Below are 24,769 nucleotides of genomic sequence, written 5' to 3' on the forward strand. Positions count from 1 at the left end.
CCAAGCCGGGCACTTCCTGGCCTCTGGGGAGGCGGCTGCGAAAGGAGGGGGTGGACCTGGCCCAGATGACACCATTCACTAAACGCCAGGTCCCACCCTGTGCCTTTCAGACCAGGGCACCCGGTGGCCCCATCCCAGCCTCCACCCTCCCAGCAGGAAGCTCACTGCACCACAGCGATGGTAGAAAAAAGATGGAGTCATTTATTTGGAATGGACACACTGATGCAAAAACAAAATATTAAGACAAAACGATGTCATGACAAAGACCCATCAAAATAAATACATAGATAGTCCAATAACTTAATGCGTCCGCGCAGCGGGGCCAGGCTCCGCACGCCCGGGAAGGTCCTCCTCTGCCGGCAGGTGCGCGGCGGCCCGAGCGTCGGGCCGGACTCGTCCAGCGTGTGGCTCTGCGGGGAACGGGCCTGAGTGCCCCGGGACCCCGGCGCGACGGGGCAAGCGTCGGCTCCGGCCACGCGCCTCAGGGGCGCCGAGACTGCGTGGCGCCAGGTCCCCATGTCCCTTCTGGAAGCGTCTCCCAGCGAGGCAGCGTCTCCCGGCGAGGCAGGGCCTCCCCCGACGGCCGCAGTCCAGTCGTCCTCCCTGGGCCGGGCCGAGTGCGGGCCAGGACGCGCGGGCGGCGCGTGGCCCGGGCGGCGCGGGGCTAGGACGAGCGGGGCCCGGGCGGCGCGGGGCCAGGACGAGCGGGGCCCGGGCGGCGCGGGGCTAGGACGAGCGGGGCCCCGGCGGCGCGGGCGCGGGCGCGGCGCGCTCCTGGCGGCCGCGGAAGTCCTGCAGCGCGCGGCGGTTCTGGAAGTCGATGAGCGCCAGCGTGATGGCCGCGCTCCAGCAGCTCTCGCCCGCGCAGCGGAAGTCGATCTCCTTGCGGTCGGTGGTGACGATGGTGAAGTACACGTACTTGCCCGTGCGCTCCACGCAGTCCACCTTGAGGATGGAGTGGAAGCGCAGCTCCTTGGGGCGCGCGCCGGCGCCGGCGGGGAACAGGCTCAGGCGGTCCGGGGTGAGCACGCCGCGCTTCTTCTTCCACAGCTGGAACAGGCTGTCGCTGCGCTTCTCCAGCTCGCCCTCGCGCAGCACCTCGCCGGGGGTCTTCATGTCGGCCGGGCGCGGGGCGGCGGGCGCGGGGCTCGGCGAGGGCGCTCGGGCGGCGGCGGCACCGGCTCTGCGCCTCGTGGCCCCGGCGCAGCCCTTATAGCGGCCCCGCCCCGCCCCGCCCCGCCCCGCCCCGCCCCCGGCCCTTCCGCCCCGCCCCCGGCCCTTCCGCCCCGGCCCCGCCCCGGCCCGCCGCGCCCCCGGGCGCCCCAGGCCGCCCCTCCTCCATGTCCGAGGCCCGGGCCCCCCAGCCCGGCTGTCCCGGCTGTCCCGGCTGCCCCCGCTGCCGTGCCCGGGGGCGGCTCGTGGCCCCACCGCCCGGGCGCCCGCCCCTCGGCTCGCAGGCGCCCGCGCAGGAATGCGCTCCGCCGGCCCTGCCCGCGGTGACTCACGCCGGGAGCCCCGGGAAGCGCCCGTGGGCGCGGAGACCGCAGCGTCCAGACCCCCACGCTGCGGGCGCCCCGAGGTCCGGCCCTGCCGCTCCAGGCCTCTCGTAGCTTCTCAGCCCTGGGCGTCCCGTCGCCCTCGGGCCCCTCCCCGGGCACCCAGGGACTCTCTCCGGAAGGGGCCCTGCCCCCGTCGCCTTATCGCCCATCGTGCCACCCACGGGCAGCGCCTGGAAGGACCTCGCCTGCTCTGAGCCTCGGTTTCCCCCTCTGCGAACCGGCACAGTGACCTGCTAGGTCAGGGAGCACGCGAAGGGCTACGACAGCGCGGGATGCGCAGGCGGCGTGAGGCAGGCGAAGCCCGCCCAGCTCCCTGGCCCTCCAGGTGTCCCAAACGGGGTCGGAGTCCTCGGGCCACCACGGCGCAACCGGGCGGAGGGAGGCCCTGGGGGCCCGGGGGCGGCGGGGGCGGCTGAGTCATCGCCTTCCAGCCGGGCTGACGGGCAGTTTTATTTACCCTCTTCCTTTAAAGGGTTTAATAGCGGCGGAAGCGAAAGCCAGCTCCTCCCGGGTTCCCAGGGGTGGGGGTGGGGGTGGAGCCGGCTGAGCGGGCCCCGGGGGGTCCCGCGCCCCCAGCCAGCTGCGCCCCAGCTGCAAGGAGGTCCCGCCGCTGGGGTGGGACCCAACCAGGACGGCCTCACGTTGCAAGTCCCGCGCAAAATGAAAAGGAGAGGCCGGGCGCGGTGGCTCACGCCTGTAATCCTAGCACTCTGGGAGGCCGAGGTGGGCGGATCGTTTGAGCTCAGGAGTTCGAGACCAGCCTGAGCAAGAGCGAGACCCCATCTCTACTAAAAATAGAAAGAATTATATGGACAGCTAAAATATATATAGAAAAAATTAGCCGGGCATGGTGGTGCATGCCTGTAGTCCCAGCTACTCGGGAGGCTGAGACAGGAGGATCGCTTGAGCTCAGGAGTTTGAGGTTGCTGTGAGCTAGGCTGACGCCACGGCACTCACTCTAGCCTGGGCAACAGGGTGAGACTCTGTCTCAAAAAAAAAAAAAAAAAAAAAAAAAATGAAAAGGAGAGTCCGTTGGTTCAAAAAGTATTAAAAATGTCAACACGGGGACGCCCCACCCTTGCCACAAGCCCCCCAAGTCCCCTACCCTCTGACCAGCCCAGAACCCCGGCCCTTCAGGGCCACTGTGAGGAGGAAAGAGGCACTTAGGGTTCCATCGGGGCCCAGGACCAGGCTGTGGATGCCCTCCCGATGGCAGCTGCAGCGGTCCCACTGTGGCGCCAGGGCACCTGGTGTGGGAAGGGCAGAGAAGGGCTGTGCCAGGACACTGTCCCCAGCATGGGACTGCAGGTCACCCTGGCCACCCTGCCTGCCCGTCCTTGCAGGGAGGCTGGAGGGAGGGAGCAGGCCAGAGGGTGGGTAGAAAGATCTCCCCTCAGGACAGTGCTGGGCGGGCCCTGGGGAGAGGTGATGAGCTCCCCGTCAAAGCTGGCATCCAGCCCAGCAGGCCAACTGCTGGGTGGAGGGGATTGCAGCGTCGTCAGGCTGGGTGAGATGGCAGGAGAGATGCTAACCCTCCCTGGTGTCCCTTCCCCAGCCACCGTGCCACCACCACAGGGCTGCGCTGTCCTGCCTGGGCCCTGGGCTGCTGGGCAGTGCACCCCGGAGAAAAGGCTCCTCTGGGCAGTGGGAGACCAGGAAAACCCAGCCAGGGTGGGGCGCTCTGTCACTGCTAGAGGGAGCCCCTGTGAGCTGCAGGTGACCAGCGGCCTGCCTGCAAACGGTCTGAGGCCCACCAGCTTGCCTCCCTCGCCCAAGGGCCAGTCAGCGGAAACCCCAGACACTGGGCATGGCTTAAGCACCTACTGTGTGCCTGCAGGCCTGGCTGGTGCTGGAACCCCAGAGGACGGGAGCCCCACTTGCCCGCGGGAGCACAGTGGGTACCCACCTGGGAGGGCACGGGGCGGAGAGGACAGCATGGAGAACTCTGTCGGGTCGGAGTGCCAAGAACGGGTCCCAGGGAGACCTCGAAGGGGCAGCTGGCGTCCGTGTGCCAGGCACTGTGCCCAGTCTCCACCTACTAACCCTGAGAGCACCCCAAGGTGGGTATTCTAACCCCCACTTCACAGATGAGGAAACAGGTCCAGGGAGGAGAGAGCTGGGGAGGAAGAGAGGAAGCTGAGCGGGAGGAACAGGTGAGGCCAGGTGAGGTGCTTCCCTGAGCCCCCCTCTCTTGGGCGGGCTTCCCAGGGGAGGCTGGGAAGCCTGCAGCCCAGGGGGGTGCTCTGGTCGGGGCAGGAGGGGGAGGCCAGGACACGGGGGCTGGGAGCCCTGGTGCCAGGCCCAGCCCCCTCACTGCTGCTGCCTTCATAGACAAGGTCAAGGTCAAGGCAGGGCTACTGGGGATAGGTCAGGGCCCTGGAGGGGACCCTGGCAGCTTTACCACCTACAGCCCCTGCCCCAGGGGCCGGGTCCTCGGCGGCTGCCAGACATCCCAGGCTCTGCGTGGCCAAGCCAGCATGAACCTGGTTAAGAACCTGGCTGAGAGCTGAGGGGGGCTGGCTCCCCATCCCGGCAGCCGGGGACCAGGTGCCCCAGGTGGGACTTCTTCAGGGCTTCTGTACAGACGCGGGCAATGATGATCCGCGGTGTCAGGGGCTGCAGGGTTAGGAGACCAAGCACCACCTGGCAGGTCGCTCACAGACAGGTGCTGCCCTGCGGCCACAGCGGCCAGCTGGATGCCTGCCACCCACCCCCAGCTGGAGACGCCAGGCTGAGTCCCCCATGGGCCCTCCCTTGGCCTCCCTCAGCTGGGACCGGGCAGGGCCGCCTCTGACCCCACCTGGGGCTGAGTAACCTCCCACCTTAGGCCGTTTCTGCCCTGATTGCAGAAACAGTGGCTCGGAGAGGTGACTGTCGGGAAGGGACCCTGCCCCCAGAGCCCAAGCAGGCCTGTCTGAAGGTCCCCTCTGGAGGATGGGACTGGGGTGGGGGAGAATAATGAGGAAGCAAAGTGTTGACATAGGAACACTGGGCAAGGAGCTTTTGGGGTGACGCTGATCCCAGGGCCATTTGATAGTCAAGAGCCCAGAGGAGCCTCCAGGATGGAGATTGGACAGCCCCCTTCCCAGCATACTGCTGGGTACTGGGGACCCTGGCATGGACCCCGGCTGGACCCCACGGGAGCTGCGCCCACACGGTGCTGGAGAGCGGCAGCCCCTGGCCTGAGAAGCGTCCAGGCCTGACAACCACCGGGAGGCCCATGTGGCCTCATTTCCCTCGCGGGGTCCCCGGGAGGCGGGGCTGCTGGGGTTGCTTTCTTGGCTTTGCAGGGAACACAGGGTGGTGGTTTCAGAGAGGTGAAGTGACTTGTCCAAAGTCACAGTGGCCAGTGGGACTTGAATCCATCACTCTCCCCCTCCTACTGCACTCTGGCACCCGGAGGCCTCTCTGGGTGGAGACGTCTGGCAGCTGCTTCCCAAAACCGGAAGGCTCTGCCTCACGTTGGTGGCGTCAGGCAGCGTCAGTCCAAGCCAAGTTTACTAATATTTGTCCGAGGGGCCACGTTGGGATGTGCACGGAGCCTGACCAAGAGGCCCCCACCCCCAGGCAGGCAGTGGTGGGACAGTCTGGGTCCCAAACATCCGGCCTGGGACACCCACCCAGCCACCCACCCGCGGTCCTGTCCAGTTTTCTGGCTCCTCTGCCCTGGAGCCCAGCTGGGAGGCTGTTGGCAGCTGGGGCAGAATGTGGGCACCTCTCCGAAACTCCCCGAGTGAGGTCACTTCCATGCGGTGACGAGGCTGAGCCCTCCAGGCACTTGCCCGACCAGCCCAGCCATCCGGCCAGCCTGTGAGATTGCCATGTGTCATGGGGCCTGGCCTGGGTGCCTGGGGCTCGATACCGCCCTCTTCCTGTGCTCAGGGACAGCCCTTCCTCAGGAGGGGCCCCTGCTCCCCTGCCTCCCCCAGGAAGCCCTCTCGGATTGCCAGGCACATTCTAAAGCCTGCCTCCCACCAACCACATGACTTCTGGGCCTTGGGTCCCTGACCCTGCTCCCGCGAGAACCTGGGGAGGATGGGGGAGGCCCAGGCTGCCAAGTCACAGCACCTGAGAGGCACCCTGGTGCCACCTGACCTGAGCCTGGTGTGGCTCATGAGCCAGGGCCTATGACTCAGGCCCGCCCTGGATCTGTCTCCTCCCAGCCAGAGCCCGAGGAAAGTGAGAGGCCCAGGGTGGGAGGCACCTGGTTTTAGGAACAGAACTTGCTGTCAGCCTGGCTGTGGCCTATCAGGGTTGTATCCTCTGTGCCTCTGGTTCCTTGAGCCCCTCCACTGGAGCCTGACCTCACAAGGCATTGGCGATTGAATGAGAAACCCAGAACACTCTTCCCTCCTTGGCCCCTGGTGAACTCCTATTCATCCCTCTGTACCCTGCTCAGAAATTACTATCTGCTCCTAGAATACAGTGACAGTGTTTCATTCTTTAGGGCCTGCAGGGCCCCGACTAGGCACTCAGGAAATCCTTTGGGAACAGACAGCTAAAAAAGCCTCTACCTTATCGTCCCAGAGACCCAGCTCTGTACGGAACAACGGGAGTTCGTGGACACTGCGTCTGCTCACCAGAACACGAGCCCTGCTGCCTCCGGGTGAGCCTGGGGTGGAGGGCAGGAGCACAGAGCCAAGGGGGCACTGTGGCGTGGGGGGCTCTGGCAGGCTCTGGCAGGCCATTGTGGGCTGAATTGGGGGGGGGGGTCCTGAAGGCTGCAGGGGTTGGGAGATGGGGCCAGGCCCACCATGCCCCTCTGAGCAGGGTGCTGAGGGATGAATAGGAGCTCACCAGGGGCCAAGGAGGGAAGGGTGTTCCTGGTTTCTGCAGGGTGTTTGGAGCCTGCAGGGGTTGTGGAGGTGGGGCTGCATCTACCACATGGATGGACTCTGAGGACATGGTGCTGAGTGAAGCCAGACCCGGGGGTCTCAGAGGAACCGGCTCTGCCCTCGGCCACGCGGCAGTCTGGCTCACCGGGATCGCTCCGGGGCTTGGAGAACAAAAGGAATGAACGAAGTGCAGGAGGGGAGCGAGGGAGCCCGGGCAGAGGAGACGGTGCCGTGGGAGTCACAGGTACCTCCCGCCCTCTGTGGCCGGAGCTGCTTACTCAGCAGGACAGGGATGGGGTGGCGGGGATGGAGAGGGGCCCTCTCAGCGTATTTTTATTAGTTCTTTCCTACTTTAAAAAAGTTACCAAAAATAGTAGTGTATTGTTGACATAAAAAGTAAAAACTCGGCTGGAATGATTTCAAAGCTCTGCGTGCTCATCCCTCATGCCCCCACCCAGGGCCACTCAGGATAAGGCGGCCCTTTCACCCTTTTAGAAAATGCATTTACGTTTCCTGAAAACATTAAGGAGAGGATTATCACGTGACCAGCAATTCCACTTCTCGTCCACATGTCAGAACTGAAAGCAGGGCTGGAACGGACCCTTGTGCGTGATGTTCCCAGGAGCGTTCACAAAGGGGGGCCCGGCAGGCGTTGGGGGGGTGGGCAGAGCAGCCGCCCATGCAGCACAGTGGCACCTGGCCACGAGGACAGTCTGGCGCGGCCACTGCGCAGCGGAGTGAGGCAGGCAGGAACGGAAGTGCATGCTGTGATTCCTGGAAGTGGATGACACCAGGTCCCGGGGGCTGGGGAGTCAGTGCCCACTGGGGACACAGCTTCAGTCTGGGATGACGAGAAAGTTCTGGAGTCGCACGGTGGCGGTGGCTGCGGAGCAACATTGAATGTGCTTAAGGTCGATGAACTTTCACTTAAAAATGGCTAAAGCAGCAACTTTTCTGTTCTGTGTACTTTACCACAGTTTAAAAGGTGCGTTTCCGTGTGACCCTCCGCGTGTGCAGGGACAGGAGCCTGTCTCCTCCTGAGTCTGGGCCACCTCCCCTCACTGCCGAGGGACACGCCACAGCTTCCCCGTCCCCGGTGATGGCTCTCGTGCCCACACGCCTTTGCCTTCCTGCACGTGTGTGAGCCCCTCACCAGGACCGAGCGCAAGACACGGCTGGATTAGCAGGGCGCTCGGGGGTGTGGGTGCTGCCCACCCACGCGCCCCCTGAGGCTGCGGGCGCCCACTGCCCCGCGGCAGGGCCGATGATGGAGGCTCTGCAGTTTTGGTTTTTTGTTTTAACCAACCTGGTGGCCAGAAACCGGGGTCTTATCTCCACACGCATCTCTCTGCCCGCCAGGGGCTGCCCATCCCTCTGGCGACTCGTGGGCCGTGGCGTGGCTGTCTCCTCTTCACGTGCTCCGTCTGCCCGAAAATCTTCTTTTGTGGGCTGACAGAAAGACACGTCCATGTCCTAATCCCTGAAACCTGTGCGTGGGACCTCCTGGGGCCCAAGACTGAATGCCACCTTACTGGCAGATGTGACTGAGGTGAGGACCTCGAGCGGAGCTTTTCCTGGACCACTCACGTGCCCGAGTGCCTCTCGTGTGCCCTCACAGGAGAGACAGAGAAGGCACACAAAGGCGGAGGCTGAGGGAAGACAGGCAGAGATCGGGGCCACTGCCAAGGAATCCTTGGACCCCCCAGAAGCTGGAAGCGATGAGCATGGTCCCCCTAGCAGAGGTTTGGGGTCCCAGTCCTTGGGGAGGACAGCCCCTGCTGGAAATAGGGCAGGTGGAGGCCCAAAGCCCTCCTGGGGGCTCCCTCGTGGCCCAGCACCTGTGCCTGAGGCTGTCCCCGGGACCCACCCCCTCCTGTCCCGCCAGCACTGCCCCTCCTGTTTGCTGAGGCACCAGCGGCAGAGACCCGGATGTGGGCAGCGCGGGGGCCGGGGGCCTGGAGAGGAGGAGGTGAGGCCTCTCCCCAGGCTGCAGGTGCAGAAACTGAGACCCAGAGAGGCTGGGAAACTCGGTCATCACCACAGGCTGCTCGAGGACGCCCAGGAAGAGCCGGCGGAGGGTGCACCTGTGTGGGTCTGCCGAGTGGTGTCCTGCAAGCAGCCAGGCCTGTCGGGTTGTCATGGAAAGTAACATCCGGCCGCCGCCCCTGGAGAGCTGAGTCAGCCCAGCCAGGCTGGGCCAGTGACTGGCAGTGGGGACAGCCTGCAGGCGGGGCCTCCGCCCAGGCACACCAAGGTGACTTGGCCTCGGCAGGGTGTGTCCAGCCTCACCCTCCTGCTGGCCCAGGGAGGCTCAAGGGTTGGTGGCCTGGTGGGAACCCGGCTGAGCGCGGCCCCATGTGACCTGGGGCAGGCTTCTGTTCTGAGCCTCCAGGCCTGCGACCCTCCAGTGGGGGGAAGGTCCCAGGTGCACAAGGTGCCTGGAAACCTTCATCCATTCAGCGGGGCCAGCCCGAAGTGGGGTCCTGGAGCCCCTGCCTGCCAGTGTTGCCTGGTGGGTGGACCCCAAATGGCTGGGTCTGGGGTCCCTTGGGGTCCCCCCCTAGATGGCTCCCTGAGATTGTGGTGGGGAGGTGGCGCCTACCTCCAGAGAAGGCTGGAAGGTCACAGGCTCTGAAGGGCTTCTGGGCAGGGCCCAAAGTCCAGACAGTTGGCAGGGAGCCAGGGGCTCCCTCAGGGCACTGTGGCTGGAGGTGGCCGCATCAGGGATGGTCACTTCTCCCACTCCCTGCCCCTGGCCACCCCTTTGCAGCCCACCTCCCAAGCCTCCTGTTGCTCACTGGGTCCCCAGCACCCTTAACAGGGCCAGGGTGACCCAGGGAGGTCGGAGGTCAGCACCGCCACCCAGAGTGTGCCTGCAGGAGCCAGTGAGGCCGAGGGCTCCACCTACCCCGCCGGGCTGCTGCCCCTTGGCTCTGCCCTGCCACCTCGGCGCCAAGCTCTGATCCTGGCAGTAGCAGGCCCGGAGCCTTCTGAGGGATGGGAGGGATGGGAGGGATGGGAGCCCTGGCCTGGTACCTGGGGCCCTCGCGGGGAGTCAGGCTTTTGTCCCACATAAAGGGGGCCTCAAGCCAACAGAGCAGACTGGCCAAGTCCGGGAGGCACCGCTGCTGGGCCGAACCCCAGGCGGCACGGACGGGGCCAGCCCTGATGAGGAAGCAGCTGTCGGGGGCGCCGGGCGCCGGGCGGGGATACAGCTCCTGACTGAAGAGGAAACCACAATTTCCAGTGGAGTCACCCCACTGTGGAGAGCTTCTGAAAGATGAGCTTCACTGAGGTCTAATTCACACACAATGAAATTCGCCCATTTGAAGTGACTTGTGGACACCTCCGCCCACCCCATGGCCACCCACCATCCCCCTCCAGCACCCCCACAGCTCCTGGGCCAGCCCCTCCCTGGGGCTCCCTCGGCAGGTTCTGGAGCCAACCCGGCAAAGGGACCGCCCAGCATCTGGCGGCCCACTGGTCACTCCCACCCTCTGCGTGCTGAGGTACAGCCACCGCCACCACCCAGTTCACTGCTGGCAGCTGAGGGAAGCACTGAGCCACTGCGCAGGGGCGTGGGGGTCACGAGGGCAGCCAGGCCCCAAGCCCGGCCCCCCACCCACCTGCCAGGCTGCACCCCCATTCTTTCCTCCCCGGGCCCAGGAGGAAGCTCGAAGGCCAACTGGGCCCTTAGTCAGTCCTGGGGGTGGTTTACTTTTTGAGACCGAGTCTGGCTGTGTTGCCCAGACTGGTCTCGAATTCCTGGGCTCAAGCAGTCCTTCCGCCTCGGCCTCCCAACCAGCCAGACTCCAGGGGCGCACCAGCGCCAGCTCAGTCCGGGCTCTGAGCGAGCCTTGCACTCCCCTGAGAGGCATGAGGGGGCGGCACGAGATGAATGGCCACAGGGAGGACAGAACAGCAGGGGAGGCCTGGGCGCTGAACCCCCTCCCGTACCTCAGCACGAGGCTGCCCGCGGTGTCAGCTGGGACAAAGCAGTGGCCAGGCAGGCAGGACTGGGGTTCCTGTGGTGGTGGCAGCCGGACCTCGGGACTGGGGAGAGGCACACTGGCCGCCCCGCCAGGCTCCTCTCACAGACCTGAGAGGGGGACAGCCTCCCCCAGACTCTCACTTCCCCAGTGAGGTGGGAACAGTGGACATGGGCCCGTCGCACAGGGGTGACAGTGGTCAGGAGCCAGGCCAGGGCTGGAGGGAGCACCCCTGCCAGGCCAGACTCAGAGCAGCCCTCCAGCACGGCTGGGGCCCGCGCCCACGGCCCACCAGGCCCCCCAGTGCTGAAACTGTTCCTGTTAACTTCCTGCAAGTTACCCGTGCGCATCATTTTGTGCAATCATTTCTGATCTTTCAATAGCTCGTGAACTACATTTTTACACACAGGCTCATTTAAAATGCCCGAGGGGAACCTGGCATTTGGAGAGCTCGTGGAGCCTTCCCCAAAACTGACTCTAGTTCAGCCAACAGCCCGCCTCAGCGAGGCGGTGAGGGCAGCTCTTGGGGAGCAGGGTTCTTCCAGGGCCACCAGGCAGGGCTGCCATCTCTGGAGCTGAGGACAGGTCACTGTGAAATGGCACCTGCTCCATCAGGCTGGGTAACACCCACAGGGCCACCCCTGGGGCTGGGAATCTGAGACAGTTCCCCTGGGCACTCCAAGGGCGGGGAAGAAGGGGCACAGCATGGACACCAGCTCTACAGACCGTGGGGACACGCCAGACGCAGGTTCCCTCTAGCCTGTGCCTGGCCATTTCTGCGCCTTCTCGTGGCCACCAGGGCACTCTCCTTTCCTGCCGCTCCCAAGTAGAAGGCATCCACGCAGGCCGGCCACGGGCCACGGGCCACGGGCCACGGGCGAGCTGGAGGTGGCAGGGCCCGGCTGGCCTTGTGAACAGCAAGCCACGTGGCCACGGCTGCCTTCTCTGGGCTGCCGCCGGGTCTCAGGCAGGCAGCGCGGCTACGGCTGAGATTCCCACGGTGGGGCAGTCACCAAGAGCTGGTGCGTTTCTGCACGGAGCTCCACCCTCCTCATTACGGACGGCAGCGGCATCAGAGGAGCACCGAGAAGAAAGCTCAAGCGTGGGCTTCATGCAGGACGTTTCCCTCTGGAGGTCTTCTGGATCTACCAGGCACAACCCCACAGACTCCGGAGAAATGACGCCCCGCCCTCCGGGGGCAAGAACACAGTCTTTGCCATGGTAGCAAAGGGCCGCCCGAGGGCCCCCCAACTCCACCGCGAAGGGGCCCTGCGCAGAGAAGACCGCAGGTCTGACAGGCACCCACACGCAGCCTCTTTCTAAAAACGTGCTTTCAAAGCCTCAGAAACAAAACGTGAAACCACGAGACCGGCAGTCCTGGATCTACCAATACCCAGGGCTGGACAAGAGTCCGACTGGCTCTGTAGCCCGTCTCGAGCCATCGGGGAGGAGCAGACCCCGGCGCCCGGCCACCCTCGACTCCCCGCGGACTCTCCCACACAGCACAGCGCTGGCGTCATGTTTCACAACTTTAATAGAATATTCTAACTGTTCTGTACAAATTGAAAACAACGTGTTCAGTTACAAATGTGTTATACGGTAAGGCTGAGCACTGTCCTAACACACCTGGCCACCACGTGGCCACAGCGGTCCCGGCTGCCAGGGACCGCTGTCACACACGTGGAAACCCCACAACGCCAGCTGCCAACCAGTCACGCCAAACTCAAGGCTCTGAAGACAGGATGAATAATGGGGCCCAGAAATGGAGTCACCGAGAAGCCACACGCGCTCACACTGAACCGGAAGCTCCTCGGGAAGACTGAGGACGCCGGCGCTCTGCCTCCACCGCGCTCTTCACCCGCAGCGCGTGGGCTGCGTGCCGTGAGAACAGGCTCCTGCCTGGGGCAGCAGGAAGCAGATCGTTTCTTCTACACAGGCCTTGCTCCCACCGGGAGACGGCACACCGCCCTGCTCCAGTCGCCAGCGTGGTCCAAAGTTGTAAGGATGGGTGACAGTGTGAGCGCGAGTCCTCGCGGGTGGATGAATAAATTAACAGGAGGATGGCCCTGCAGCGCTCGCCCCAGTCGGTGTGCGCCACAGCCCCACCCCCCCCCTAGAAAAATAAAACGCAAGGAAGTAACATCCTAAGGAGAACACGACCTCACTCTACATAGCTCTTCCGAGATGATTAGAATACGACAGTTGAAGCAGCTTTCACACTCGGCAGATTAGGTGGCTGGAAATAGCGTGTGGGTTTCCTCAAACGAAAGGGAAGCGCTCCGTCTGACTGCAGGAGTGGTACAAGAGGCTCTGGATGCCCTGGATGGCCACCAGACCTCAGCCCTTTCGCCGAGTGACCTCCCAGCTCCACCCCATGTGGTCTATGGGGCCCTCCCCAAGGGCGGGGCCTGGGAAAGTCCAGAGCTACAGGCGCCAAGGCCGTAGAGGGTGCTGGAACTAAACCTCCTATTTCTGAAATGCATTTCAGTTGCCACTCTACAAGTTAAGCAAAATAATAAAGAAAAAGGAAAAGTGAAAGTGAAAATCATGCACTTGAAAACGAGTTAGATGTAATAAGCACTGTGGACAGGATGGTGCAGACAGGACCGAGGCCCCTGCCTGTGGGCCCGGAGTCCCGAGTCCTGACAGCTTGCGAGGTGACCGCCTGCAGCAGGGCCATGGCGCCTCACTGCTGTTTGCATTCCGCGGGCTGGCTGGGCTCTTTCTGTCAATGAAAGAAAACAAGACTCATAGAGAACAAAACCAAGGTCACCACCTACCTCCAACCAACAATGAAAACCAAGACTCAATGACTTCATTCATTCTTATTGAAAAAACAGTAACCACAAATGTACTTTTAAAAACAGTGACAAACACAAAGCTAATTTCCCAGAAGAAAAGTCACAGCAGGGCTGGAGTTTCTGTTTTTAAAGATACACTTCTGAAGCATTCGGATTCATGGTGTGTTCAGCAGGAGGGTCTCAGGGACAAGGGAGGGGCTCCTGGGCAAAGCGCCTGCAGGCTCCGCCCACACAGGCCGGTGCGCAGCCAGGCCCCTGCCCCTGCCACAGTCCTGTCTCTGAGGCGCACAGCTGTCCCTGGGTAGCATCTCTTCGGGTGGGGACTTGCTCTTTTTACTAATGGGGAAGAAGTACCCCAGTAGATCCACAACCTGGTGGCCTACACTATATCAACAAATGATCAGAGGCCACTACTAAGAGCTCCACAAACAGGTCACCCATCTTCCTCGTAATGGTCTCACCAAATGAGAAATTCCATCCTTCCACTAAACATACCCGGGAAACATTCCCTTCTCAGAGGACCAGATTAACTTCAACGTAATCTAAGGTATAGTTCTCGTCCCTTTTAAACCACTTTCAGCAACCCCATGAGTTTTGTGTGGAGGCCAACAATAGCCTGGGAAACAGATAATGGTCTCACTAACACTTCTGACCTACTAAGTTCACTATCCTGTGACCTGTGATTTCTGGCTGCGAAGGCTACAGATGACCCTGAGTCCAACCTGGCACACCCACGGAGTCTAAGAAAAACCTGCACTATGCGCTTCATGAGAACACCTGGGGTAACAACACTGACTCCTGAGGTGTAAGCTGGGGCTACAGTTCATTCTTTGGAAAATCACATTTAAGGGATGAAAAAATATGTATAAAAGATACATAAAGCACACCAAGTACCCTTGGACCCTGGTGTAAGCTCTTTGTTTCTAAATGTAATGAAAAGACCCCGGGAATAAGCCTGAATCCTCGGGGCCGGGCCTGGGTCTCCGCCCAGCAGAGCGGCAACCGCTCTGGGAGACCCCGCCTGCGCCTCCACCGCCCCACAGGCTGCCCAAGGAGCCCGGCCCCGACACAGGGAAGATGACCAAACCCTAGTTCTGTCCACCTGCCATCTGAGGGTGGCCCAGTGAAGTGGCTGAGGGCATGGAGAGGGTGGGGTGCCCCAGGCGGGCGCAGTGAGACAGGAAGCAGCCGAGCAACATGCACAGGAGCCAGAGGGACCGGGCTAGAAAACGGGGAGCCAGTAAAGGGTTTTGTAGGGTGAAGGGGGGAACTGGGGCCATGAGAGACTCCATCTTTATGTCTCCTTAAGGTATACACATACAATGTCATGTAATACACAGTATTTTATAACGTATCCTACTACACAGTGAGCATCCCAAATCCCAAATGCTCCAAAGTCCAAAACTGTTTGAGTGCCAACATGATACTCAAAGGAAATGCTCGCTGAAAGATTTTGGATTTGGAATGTTCAACCAGTAAATATAGTACAAGTATTCCAAAATAAAAAAAAAAACCAATCCTCACTTTTGATCCCAAGCATTTTGGTAAGGGATACAGAACCTGTACAAATACAAATTATCCTGTATCGCATAAATGATGTAACACATATTTTCAACTAAGAGAATGTAGTTATTTACTTTTTAAAATTAAAACCAATAACCAGGGTGACAAGTGTGCAAGAGGGCGGAGTCCTCACTGCAAAAACAGACTGACAGGTGGCGCTGGCCCGAGAGGGGCGCTGGGCAGGAGGGCAGCAGGCGGTCCCACCCTGGCCAGGCTCTGAGGCCGACCAGCCTGCGGTACGGGCCAAAATCAAACTGAGCCAGAGCATCCTGTCACGTCACAAATGTGCACGAAGCTTGGTCATTAGTCAACACTAGCCTATCCAGGAAGGGGAGTTGGTATTTTAAAAGACAACAAGTAATAGCAAAACCTTGCCTCTCATGGGACCACTTGAAAGGTGCACAAAGAGGCCACTGCACACACTCAGCTGACAGCTGTACTAGCCGGAGCGCCCGGCCGAGGTGGCAGCGTCTCTCGCTGGAGAAACCTGAGCGCTGACAACGGCGGCCGCCCCTCAGGTGCGAGGCTGCGACTGCGGCTTTAGAGAGAGTCCCCTTCTGCTGGAGGTAAGTGCTGAGGTGTTTATGGTGATAGGCACTGAGGATTCACGTCAGAGAAACTGGGGGGCGGGGTGGGAGAGGGTACAGGGGGGATGAGCGTGGCTGAGCTCCCCAGACGCGGGGCGGCAGGATGATGGCAGCTGACGGTCATGGACCTCTCTCCCTCCTCCCACTGCGCTCCTGCACCCTGCACGTGGGTGAGGGTCCCGTGAGTGAAGGGGTCCTGGCAAGACCCGCATGGCCTGCTGTCCGCCCAGCCCGGGACAGAGCCCCGAGGACTGAACCCAGCAGGGCGGACGGCCCCTCAGGCCCACTGCCACTCACTTTAACCTACAACTGGTCCTTTTTCAATCAGAACACTCTCCACCAACCTCACCACAGCACTTTTTACTGCTGACACCAAAATGTTTTAGATAAAAACTTCTAGCAATCGAAAGTTCAATTACCTCTTTGTATACCTATTGGTCTGCACAACACCTGAATCCAAACAGTCTAAACATTCAAGAGACACATTCTGAGAAATTACTCTGGGCCGATTCTCTGCCAGAGTGTGTCTGATCCTGCCATCATGCAGCCCAGCAGGCTTGGGACAGCTAAGTGCTCTACGGTTCCTAAATGACTGCCTGTCTGTGGTGACTGACGTGTGCCACCTGCAAGCCACTGACCCCCTCCTGGAGAGCAGCGTCAGTGAGACCACCACCCAACTCACACTTCGCTACCTGGCTAGCAAGGAACACTGGGCTCAGAAAGCAAGAGTCAGATCTGGGTTTTGCTTGTTGGTTTTAAAAGTACACAGACACACTCATACAAAACATTGCTCTTCAGAAAGCCCCGTGTCAAACCTATTACACGCTGAGGGTGCCTGGATGGCAGCCTCCTCTTCATTCAAAATCAAAACAATGCATTGTACAAAGTATAGATCAGAGGTTTGGAAGTTAGGTATGAATGGAATTCCACCTTACCTAGAAACGTATGAATGATTAACAGACAAAAATTACACCTAAATGGGGAAAAAAATTGAAAGGAACTGTCAGCATGAAAGAAAATGAAATGCACAAAATTATACAGGAAGAAGCAGCCACAATTTCTCATGATACAAAAGGGCTGCAAAATACTGAACTTGGGACAAGCAACTTCAACACAGCAGATCTATAGCTTCAGAGAGGTCAGAAAACTTTATTTTCATTTATAAGTCTATTCTCGATATCAAAATGTTCTTCCCTTCCTTTTCTTTTGCTTGCGTAGGCGCTAACGCCGCAGTAACTTTGCAGAGGCGAACGTGAAAGGACAGCGACTTCCACCCCAGCCCCAGGGACAGCAGGCCTGGCCCCAAACGTTTTTAGTCATTACTCCCCCGCCCCCAACCAACAAAATGCAACAACTCAAAGGCTTCCTGAGCTGTTGGTATGTGTAATTCCCTACTCTAAGCTACCTGTGATCACTTGGTGAGAATGTTCGTTTAGAAAACCAGGACACGGAAGGAGACAAGGGTCCGCAAGGCAACAGAAAGGAGCAGGACAGACAACGGGGGGGAAAAGAAGAAACTGAGGCACAAAGCACAGGGAGAAGCCAGTGAGACGAGCAAGGCACACAGTGGCCAGTGCTGCGCTGGCCCCCAGGGAGTGGACACTGCAAACGTCCCGGGCCCCACTTCACCACCTCCACCACCACCGCAGACGCGGTCAGCGCCCACAGGGCAGACACAGCCCGGGATGCCTGGCCACCAGCTACGCTGAGAGCAGTGATGGGTGTCAGCTGTTCACCCCACACTGCTCGCTGGCTGATGACGCCACCCTCCCCGTGATCCATGCAAGGCAGGGACCCAGGCCCCCACCTCCCACAGCACCTCACCAGCCACCACCTCGGTGCTGAGCACAGGCACTTTTGGTCCAGTCGCCCCACGACTGACAGGCCAGCAGCTAACAGGTGGACAACTCCCCAGCCCAACCCAGAGGAGCAGGAGTCAGAAGGCACACTTTAAAGTCTTAAGCTCTCTTCCCATCCCTCCCCTGAAGGCACGACAACTGTGAGCATGCATTTATGGAAATATCTGGTGCTCACCCACTGATTACAGAGCCAGGTGATTACACTGACAGCTTTTAGTGCACATTCCACTTTGGGCAAAAACAAGGGTTAAAAACAAACAAAAACACACCTACTCAGACAGAGGTACATAGTACAAAAACGCCAGGTAATGGTAGTATTCTGACAGCCCATATTTAATTCTAAGAGGCAGGGAAGCTATCAACTTCATGCTTTAGAAAAAGTAAATTCTTACTGCAGCTTTGGACTACACTAAAGCAGTTCTGGATTTTAAAGTATGTGTCAAATGTCAAAGTACCTTGATTTAGGCTAAACTGAGACAATAAAAATCCAAATTAACAGATAAAATGAGGTAGGCACAATGGCACGTGCTGTAGTCCCAGCTACTCAGGAGGCTGAGGCAGGGGGTCGTTTGAGCCTATGAGTTTGACACCAGCCTGGGCAACACAGTGAGAACCCGTCTCAAAAAAAAAAAAAATAAGGCTAAAATTAATGAGGTTGCCCACTCATTTTTCTTTTAAATATCAGTTTTCTTTAGCAAATCTCTATTTTAAATTATGCAAGATATATGAGCTATCTAGACACATCTTCTGAGTATTCTCAGCCCAAGTACAATTGTAAAATGATGCCTACAATTCTATTGCTCTACTCATTAACAAAACCATACACCCCCCAAGTCTCTTCCTCACACCTTTTCCAAACACACACAGACAAGTTTGTTTATGTTGTCAGCTAAATCCTTGCCTTACCTTAAAAGAATTAAACATCTGGAAAATCTTTAGAGTTGCTCTATTGAATGAGTCTATGTATATAAGATATAGCTTATGAAATAATTAGAAAAGTATTTAACTCAATATTTACAACTCAAATCTTAAGGTGTCTGAATAGTTCCTCATTCCAGTATTTTTCTGATAAATTTTAAACATTCTAATTAGAGAAAAATGAAAACATGTTGTTAACACCACTGCCTCAAAGTGGGGAACATTTAAAAAAAGTCTAACAGTGTAGTATATATGGGCTTGGGTAGCCCCAAAATAACTAACCTTGGGGTTGATTTCAGCATCATCTTCATCTTCTCCCTCCTCATCACCTTCTAATTCCTATATTAAAAGGAGTGAGAATTAGCTGGAAAGACAAGATTTAAATTCTTGTGGCGTTTACTACCCAAACAAATTAAAGCAATACTTTGATTTTGAAGGAAATCAATTATTGTTATCCACAAATAATTAGATCACTTTCTTTGGACACTTAAAATTATTTCTGGGTTTGTTCTGACAGATAACCCTAAAATAAACATATTTCTGAAAAGGTAGATTTTGTTTGTTAAATGATTATGTTCCGAGATACATTTTCATGAGCCAACTGCAGGGTCAAAAGCTACGGCACTGCCGCGGCATTTGCGCCGTTTCTGTGCAGTGTGTTCACAGGGGTGAAAGGCCAAAGGCAACTTCACATGACACGGATATAACATGGTCCTGTGATTTCACAACCTTCGAGCATAGAAAACCAAAGAAAATGCAACTTCAGGGAAATGATGATGTTTCATATAACCCGTTTCTTACCTCCTCTTCTCCTTCTTCACCCTCTTCAAACTGAAAGAAAACAGAAAAACATTTTTAGGTTCATAAAACCTGACAGCAGCCCGCCCTCAGACAGCAGCCCCATCACCGGCCCTCAATTGGGCTAAGAAGAACAGCAAGCTCGGCGGCTGCCTGCTGGGCAGAGGGACCCCAGGCCAAGGTCCCCAGAGGCACAGTGCTGCTAGGGCCTCTGGGCACAGACACCGCGGGCTTGGCTGAGGAGTCACTTGCTTCTGAGCGCTACATTTTAACAGGATGCCAGAAGGCAAAAATCACTCAAAATAAGGAGTAAGGACTGGGATAAGAGGACAAAGCAGCTGGTCAGCCTGGGCATGCCCTGGGTCCAGCTGGGAACGCGGAATCGCAGCTCGGCTCTGCCTGCCTGTTTTCAGACTGAAGACAGGCACAGGGAGATTTCTGCAAACTAATCAATTCGTTTTCTTTGAATTTCTACAAGGCTGACCTAACCAGTAGCATAAGTTTATTGCATACAGGAATGTGGGAATCATTTTACATCTCATACAAGAGGAAAAGAAACTTTAGCAAAAATATATAAAACCTTGGTGCTTAATCTTCAAAGTAAGTCCAAACTTATGTGCTCAAAGAACTTGCAACATTATAGTCAGTTGGTCTGGAATCAATTTCTCCCTGTACCAAAGACATCACTGGTCAGACTCAGAATCAAGTTTTCAACATGAGACTTAAACCAAAAGCAAAATAAATCTTATCACTACGGGTTGCATAACCAGGGTACCTGAAAATGTCGTTTCATTTACAACATTTTCCTTTTTTTGTTTTTGAGCCCACACATACATTCCTCAGAGACAACTCACGCGGACTCTGAAGGATCCGACCGTGTCGGTGTGGCCCAGCTCAAACCCAGCTCAGGCCCTGCGCACGCTCTGTGCAGTGGCAGGATGGGCCTGACCCATTCTAAGGACGCTAACTGGCCTCAGACAGGGAAAGACTTTTCCACAGTCTCACATTTTAGGTCAGATGAGAACTGGCCTCCAACTGGAGCAAGTGTCTATTCTCTAACGTTCCAGGCACAGCACTTCCCCCGAGGTGCTCCGTGCAGGGCCTGCTTCTGGCCTTCCCACTGGCGCAGAGCGGGGGCCACCGAGCTCATGAGATCACAGGAGGCAAGGCCGGGGCTCCCGGATTCCGTTCCTCCTCCAGCAACTTTCCAGTATCGGTGTCCGGTTTACAATGCACCTACCATTCGTAAAAATGCTTCTTATACCAACACTTACTGAGTAATTACTCTGTGCTGCACACTATTCTAAGTGCTTGGCAAGTGACTAGAGTCTTGACCATTAGCTCCATTTTACAGAGGAGGAAAATGAAGCACAAAGAGGTCACACAGCTACTGAGGGGCAAACCAGGACTCAAGTCTAAGCAGTCTCACCGGAGTTCACACTTCTGACCTCCAAACCACACTGCCCATCAGCAGCATCTGCGCTGAATGCGTTCTGGGTGAACAAGGACACGTTCGCTACAAGCAAACGTACCACAGCGGTCGCCAGTAGGACTGACGTCACACATGTTGTAAGTAAACATGCACGTGCTGCACGTTCAAGTCGTCTAAGTTGACGGGTGTCTGATCAAGAAAGCCTGACGACCAGCGGTCTAGAGACGAGCTTTCCGATGTGTTAGCCACTAGCCCTCAACTCACGGTTTAAACGTGAACTAACTTAAACATTCAGTTCCTTAGTCACAACAGTCACATTTCAAGTCCTCAAGTGGCACATGTGGTGGGTCCTGCTGCACTGAACAAGGCAGACAGAGGACAGCTGCATCATCAGAGAAAGTTCTACTGGAAAGTGCTGGACTCGAATCTGTAAACCTTAAGTCTCAGTAACTGCTCGGGTGCTCACAGGACCCAACACCACTCCACGCTGTGCCCACGTTCCCACCACCACCTCCCAGGCCAGGCACTTGAGACGTGAGACGACCAGTCTAAGATCCGAAAGCTGACACACAGCAACAGGCCCATTCTCCGGCCACGGGGGTGGGGGGGGGGGGGACTCTGCACGATGCGAGAGGCACGAGGAAAAGCAGGTCTCAGTGCCTCAGAGGTGACCCCTCACACCTGCCCAAGCTCCTGCAGCCCCTGTCTGAAGCCCCAACAGACTTAAGAAGAAACCCTTGGCCGGGCGCAGTGGCTCACGCCTGAATCCCAGCACTCTGGGTGGCCGAGGCGGGAGGATCGCTGGAGGTCAGGAGTTCGAGACCAGCCTGAGTAAGAGCAAGACCCTCTACTAAAAATAGAAAGAAATCAGCTAGATAACTAAAAATATATATATATATATATATATATATATATATAAATAAAAAAATTAGCTGGGCATGGTGGCGCATGCCTGTATTCCCAGCTACTCGGGAGGCTGAGGCAGAAGGATCACTTGAGCCCAGGAGTCTCAGGTTGCTGTGAGCTAGGCTGACGCCATGCCACTCTAGCCCAGGCAACACAGTGAGACTGTCTCCAAAGAAAGAAGAAAAAAAAAAAAGGAAGCCTAATGTAGCCATGAGACCTGAGAGCTTTACAGGCAAGAAGATACTATCTAAAACATAAAACATATTTCTGGTAACACGGAAACTTTATCTTCCATAGAACAGGACTCATGGCAACCAAGCCTTGGTCATGATGGAGTTTGCTAAGCAGTCTCGGGGACATGCTTCCCCGAGTTCTGACTGTGGAAGTGCCGGTTTCCCTCAAGCCCAGAGAGAAGTGACACACCCAGTCTGGCTGTTTTCTTGCGGAAAGGGGCTCCCATAGCTTTTGGGTTGGTAAGCCATGGGCTAGCATGAGTCCCCTGTCGATACTCATCTGGCATGGCCAGACCTCCACAAATGAGATCTTCCTCATGGTGAGAAGATGCCCAAAGCTTACAGACTTCACACGGGACAGGGTGAGGCCCTGGGGTCTCTGGAGAGCATTGTCAGATCTGTCACCAGATGGGGCCCACACAGGTAGCTGGTAGCCGACTCTGAGACCGCCTCACAGACAGCTATTCTTTCTGCTTCTAATTCTACGGTTTCCTTTCTCCCTAGTCTATATTCCCCCCAAAACACAGAAGAGCAGCTTAGACTACATATCTGGTTGATGATGTAATAAAAACCTTAGGCTTCGGGGTTTCCCAAGCCACAGTTCAGGGCTGCTCTGCACCTACAGGTATAAGCCCCCAGGAGCAGTGGCACCCCCCCCCCCAACGGCAGCCTCGTACGTTGTCATCATCCTCAATGGCCTCCCCGGTGAAGTAGAGCACTGCCCGTGGGACAATCCTCTCACGGAAGAAGTGTCCAATTTCAAAATCAGAGGCCAGTGTGAATTCAGAATCTTCATCCTGAGAAGGAAAAAGCTACGTGTGAACTCATTTTAATGGGATAAACACATCGCTTAACCATCCTCTCCCAAACCTCACCCTCGCTTTTCATTTACCTGACTTGAAAGACCACAGTCCTACACTCTTGGTGACAGTCACTACCTACTCAAAGATGCTTAAAAATGACACGAAGTAGCTTTAAAGAGCAACCAGAGCAAAATGGCAGAGAAGGCATGAGGTGTGGGCCCACGGCTCCACACTCGCCCCGGTGTCACACAGAACGAATGGGCTGCCAGAGTCCCAGGTGCGTGAGACAAGCAGGACTGAAGGACTAAATGTCTGCTACTAAAGTCAACACAGCCAACACATACTTGTCCCCAACCCCAAAATGTAATGATCTCAAATTAATCCCAGGGTTTTAGGGAATAGGAAAGGATTAAAAAGAAAGTAGGCAACCACGACTTTTAACAGCAACACAATCTTACCAGTGATTCGCCATCACCAGATGCTAGAAAAAGAAAAGACAAAACACATTTACATTACATTGACAACCAAAACACCTACAGCCCACACAGAGGAAGCTCCACTGGCAGACAAAATGGAATATTTTGCAACTACTCAAGTTTTTTCACTAAAAATCACCCAAGTTTTGCAGCTCTTTACAGACATGTTCACGAAATGCTTCCACCACTTCATACTGAAGCAGGCCCGAGCGCCTCCACGTCCCTTCCTTCTACACCTCGACCAGGTACCACTGGCGCCCTCACTTGCTTGGTTACAGACCCGGCCAGAGAGGGCCAAGGTTGAGAAAAACATTTAGAGAAGTCTAAAGTACGAACAGGAGGAAAAGCATATCAATGGCCCCAGCCTATGGCCATTCAGTGCATCTGTGCTGATGTAACTCATGCCCTGCAGAACTGCACGTGATGACACAGGAGGCAGAGGAAAGTCTTCAAGCCCTATAGCCCTGAGTGTCAGGAAGCACTGCTGTGTCTCGGCTGGGTAGAAACTGCATTTCTGTTTGTTTGCAATAAGAACGGCGCGGAGGAAGTGCTGAAATGGCCACCAGGGCCGCTGCGGAGTGACGCAGCTCCTCACTGAAAGCCGATGCTGAGACACAGGCTCAACGCGTGCAAGACCATGTGGACACTAGTGCTGACACCAAGCTAAGCATGGCAGGGAACGCAGGGGCTGCTAACCACACTCAACGAAGCTGAGTGACATTCAAACGGGTCAGTAATTCAAATTCCTGATTTTAGAAATGTTTGTTACCAGGTCCCGACTTGCATTAGGAGTTGAGAGTTCACTCTGCTTGGTCCCAAACCTGCCTCCCCAATTTTCACTGGGGTCGCTCTCTGATTGAATGTCTCCTTCCCCACAAAGCTGTCAGTCTGACAGCACTCACTGTTTACTGCTGAGACACGGGTGCTGGGTGAGCCACACACCACCCACAAGGCACAGTTCCCGAGCCTCAGCATGCCAGCATCACCCAGGGGGCTTAGGGCACTGGTTTGGGGCAAAGCCAGACCAGCCTTCTTCCTAGGGGACTCTGGCCCAGTGGGTCATGAATCAGCACAAGGACTCTCAGCACCTGCCTTCTGGACTATTTTGTAGGTTTAAGGACAGAAGGAGCTGGACTAGCTCTCCAATGTTTCCTTCACTGCAAAAAAAAAAAGTCATCAATTCTGCTTTGTCCTTGACTACCCATCACCCCTTCTCCCACCATCCTCTATTCTTCTGCATAGCACTTATCACTTGATATCACATTACATTTAATTACTTTTAAAAACAGTTTTACTGAGGTATAATTTACATAACATAAAATGCACCCACTTTAAACGTACAATTTCACGACTTAGTATACTATACTAGTTTTAGAGTTGCGCAACCATTACATCATAGAATGGTTTTAGAAAACCAAAAATCACTCAAAAATTCCCTTGAGTCTGCTATCAATTCTTTTTTTATTCTAAAAATTATTTTAAAATCAGTTTCAAGAAAACTTCCCACAAAGCCACTGACTCCAGGAATCCAAGCCTCTCTGCGTTATGAACTCACATAGATATCCTTCAACATGCCCGATGCAAGTCTCTAAAAGGGATCTTCCCAAAAAAGGAAACTTAAGAACCAAATTTACTGCTGTTCTCATCCCCTAAACCAATAAACATTTTTATCTTCTAGGTTTAAAGTCAAATCACAGAAAACAATTAGCCAGGTATAGTGGCTCACGCCTGTAGTCCCAGCTACTTGGGAGGCTGAGGCAGGAGGATCGCTAGAGCCCAGGAGTTTGAGGTTGCAGTGAGCTGATGATGTCACTGCACTCTAGCCTGAGTGACAGAGCAGGACCCTATCTCCAAAAAAACAAAACTACAGAAACAGCCAGTTGGCCGGGCACAGTGGCTCACACCTGTAATCCTAGCACTCTGGGAGGCCGAGGCAGGAGGATCGCTGGAGGTCAGGAGTTCGAGACCAGCCTGAGCAAGAGCGAGACCCCATCTCTACTAAAAATAGAA

General features: G+C 56.6%; 2 protein-coding genes across 7 annotated transcripts in view; both read right to left on the reverse strand.

The window, feature by feature from the left end:
• Positions 1-204: 204 nt before the first annotated feature.
• PHLDA2 (pleckstrin homology like domain family A member 2) lies at positions 205-1,165 on the reverse strand. Its single transcript, XM_069470410.1, has one exon. It carries the CDS (start codon positions 1,114-1,116, stop codon positions 727-729), a length of 390 nt encoding a protein of 129 aa, XP_069326511.1. The 5' UTR covers positions 1,117-1,165; the 3' UTR covers positions 205-726.
• A 10,667-nt stretch (positions 1,166-11,832) lies between these two features.
• The window catches only part of NAP1L4 (nucleosome assembly protein 1 like 4), a 47,112-nt gene continuing 34,175 nt past the window's right edge, over positions 11,833-24,769 (reverse strand). For 5 of the 6 annotated variants that reach the window (XM_069471826.1, XM_069471829.1, XM_069471828.1 and 2 more), the window contains exons 11-15: positions 22,742-22,764; positions 22,158-22,277; positions 18,913-18,942; positions 18,394-18,450; positions 11,834-13,108 (exon numbers count right to left, since the gene is read on the reverse strand). In XM_069471826.1, the coding sequence (XP_069327927.1) occupies positions 13,070-13,108; positions 18,394-18,450; positions 18,913-18,942; positions 22,158-22,277; positions 22,742-22,764 (269 nt within the window). In that variant the 3' untranslated portion in view covers positions 11,834-13,069. Of the gene's footprint in view, positions 13,109-16,269; positions 16,308-18,393; positions 18,451-18,912; positions 18,943-22,157; positions 22,278-22,741; positions 22,765-24,769 lie in introns of all 6 variants that reach the window. The other variant, XM_069471831.1, reaches the window with a different exon arrangement.

Source organism: Eulemur rufifrons, chromosome 6 (genome assembly GCF_041146395.1).
Source record: "Eulemur rufifrons isolate Redbay chromosome 6, OSU_ERuf_1, whole genome shotgun sequence".
Taxonomy (NCBI): Eukaryota; Metazoa; Chordata; class Mammalia; order Primates; family Lemuridae; genus Eulemur; species Eulemur rufifrons.

Excerpts from the sequence above, each read along its gene's own strand:
- PHLDA2 (XM_069470410.1), bottom strand. The coding sequence starts at position 1,116 with ATGAAGACCCCCGGCGAGGTGCTGCGCGAGGGCGAGCTGGAGAAGCGC.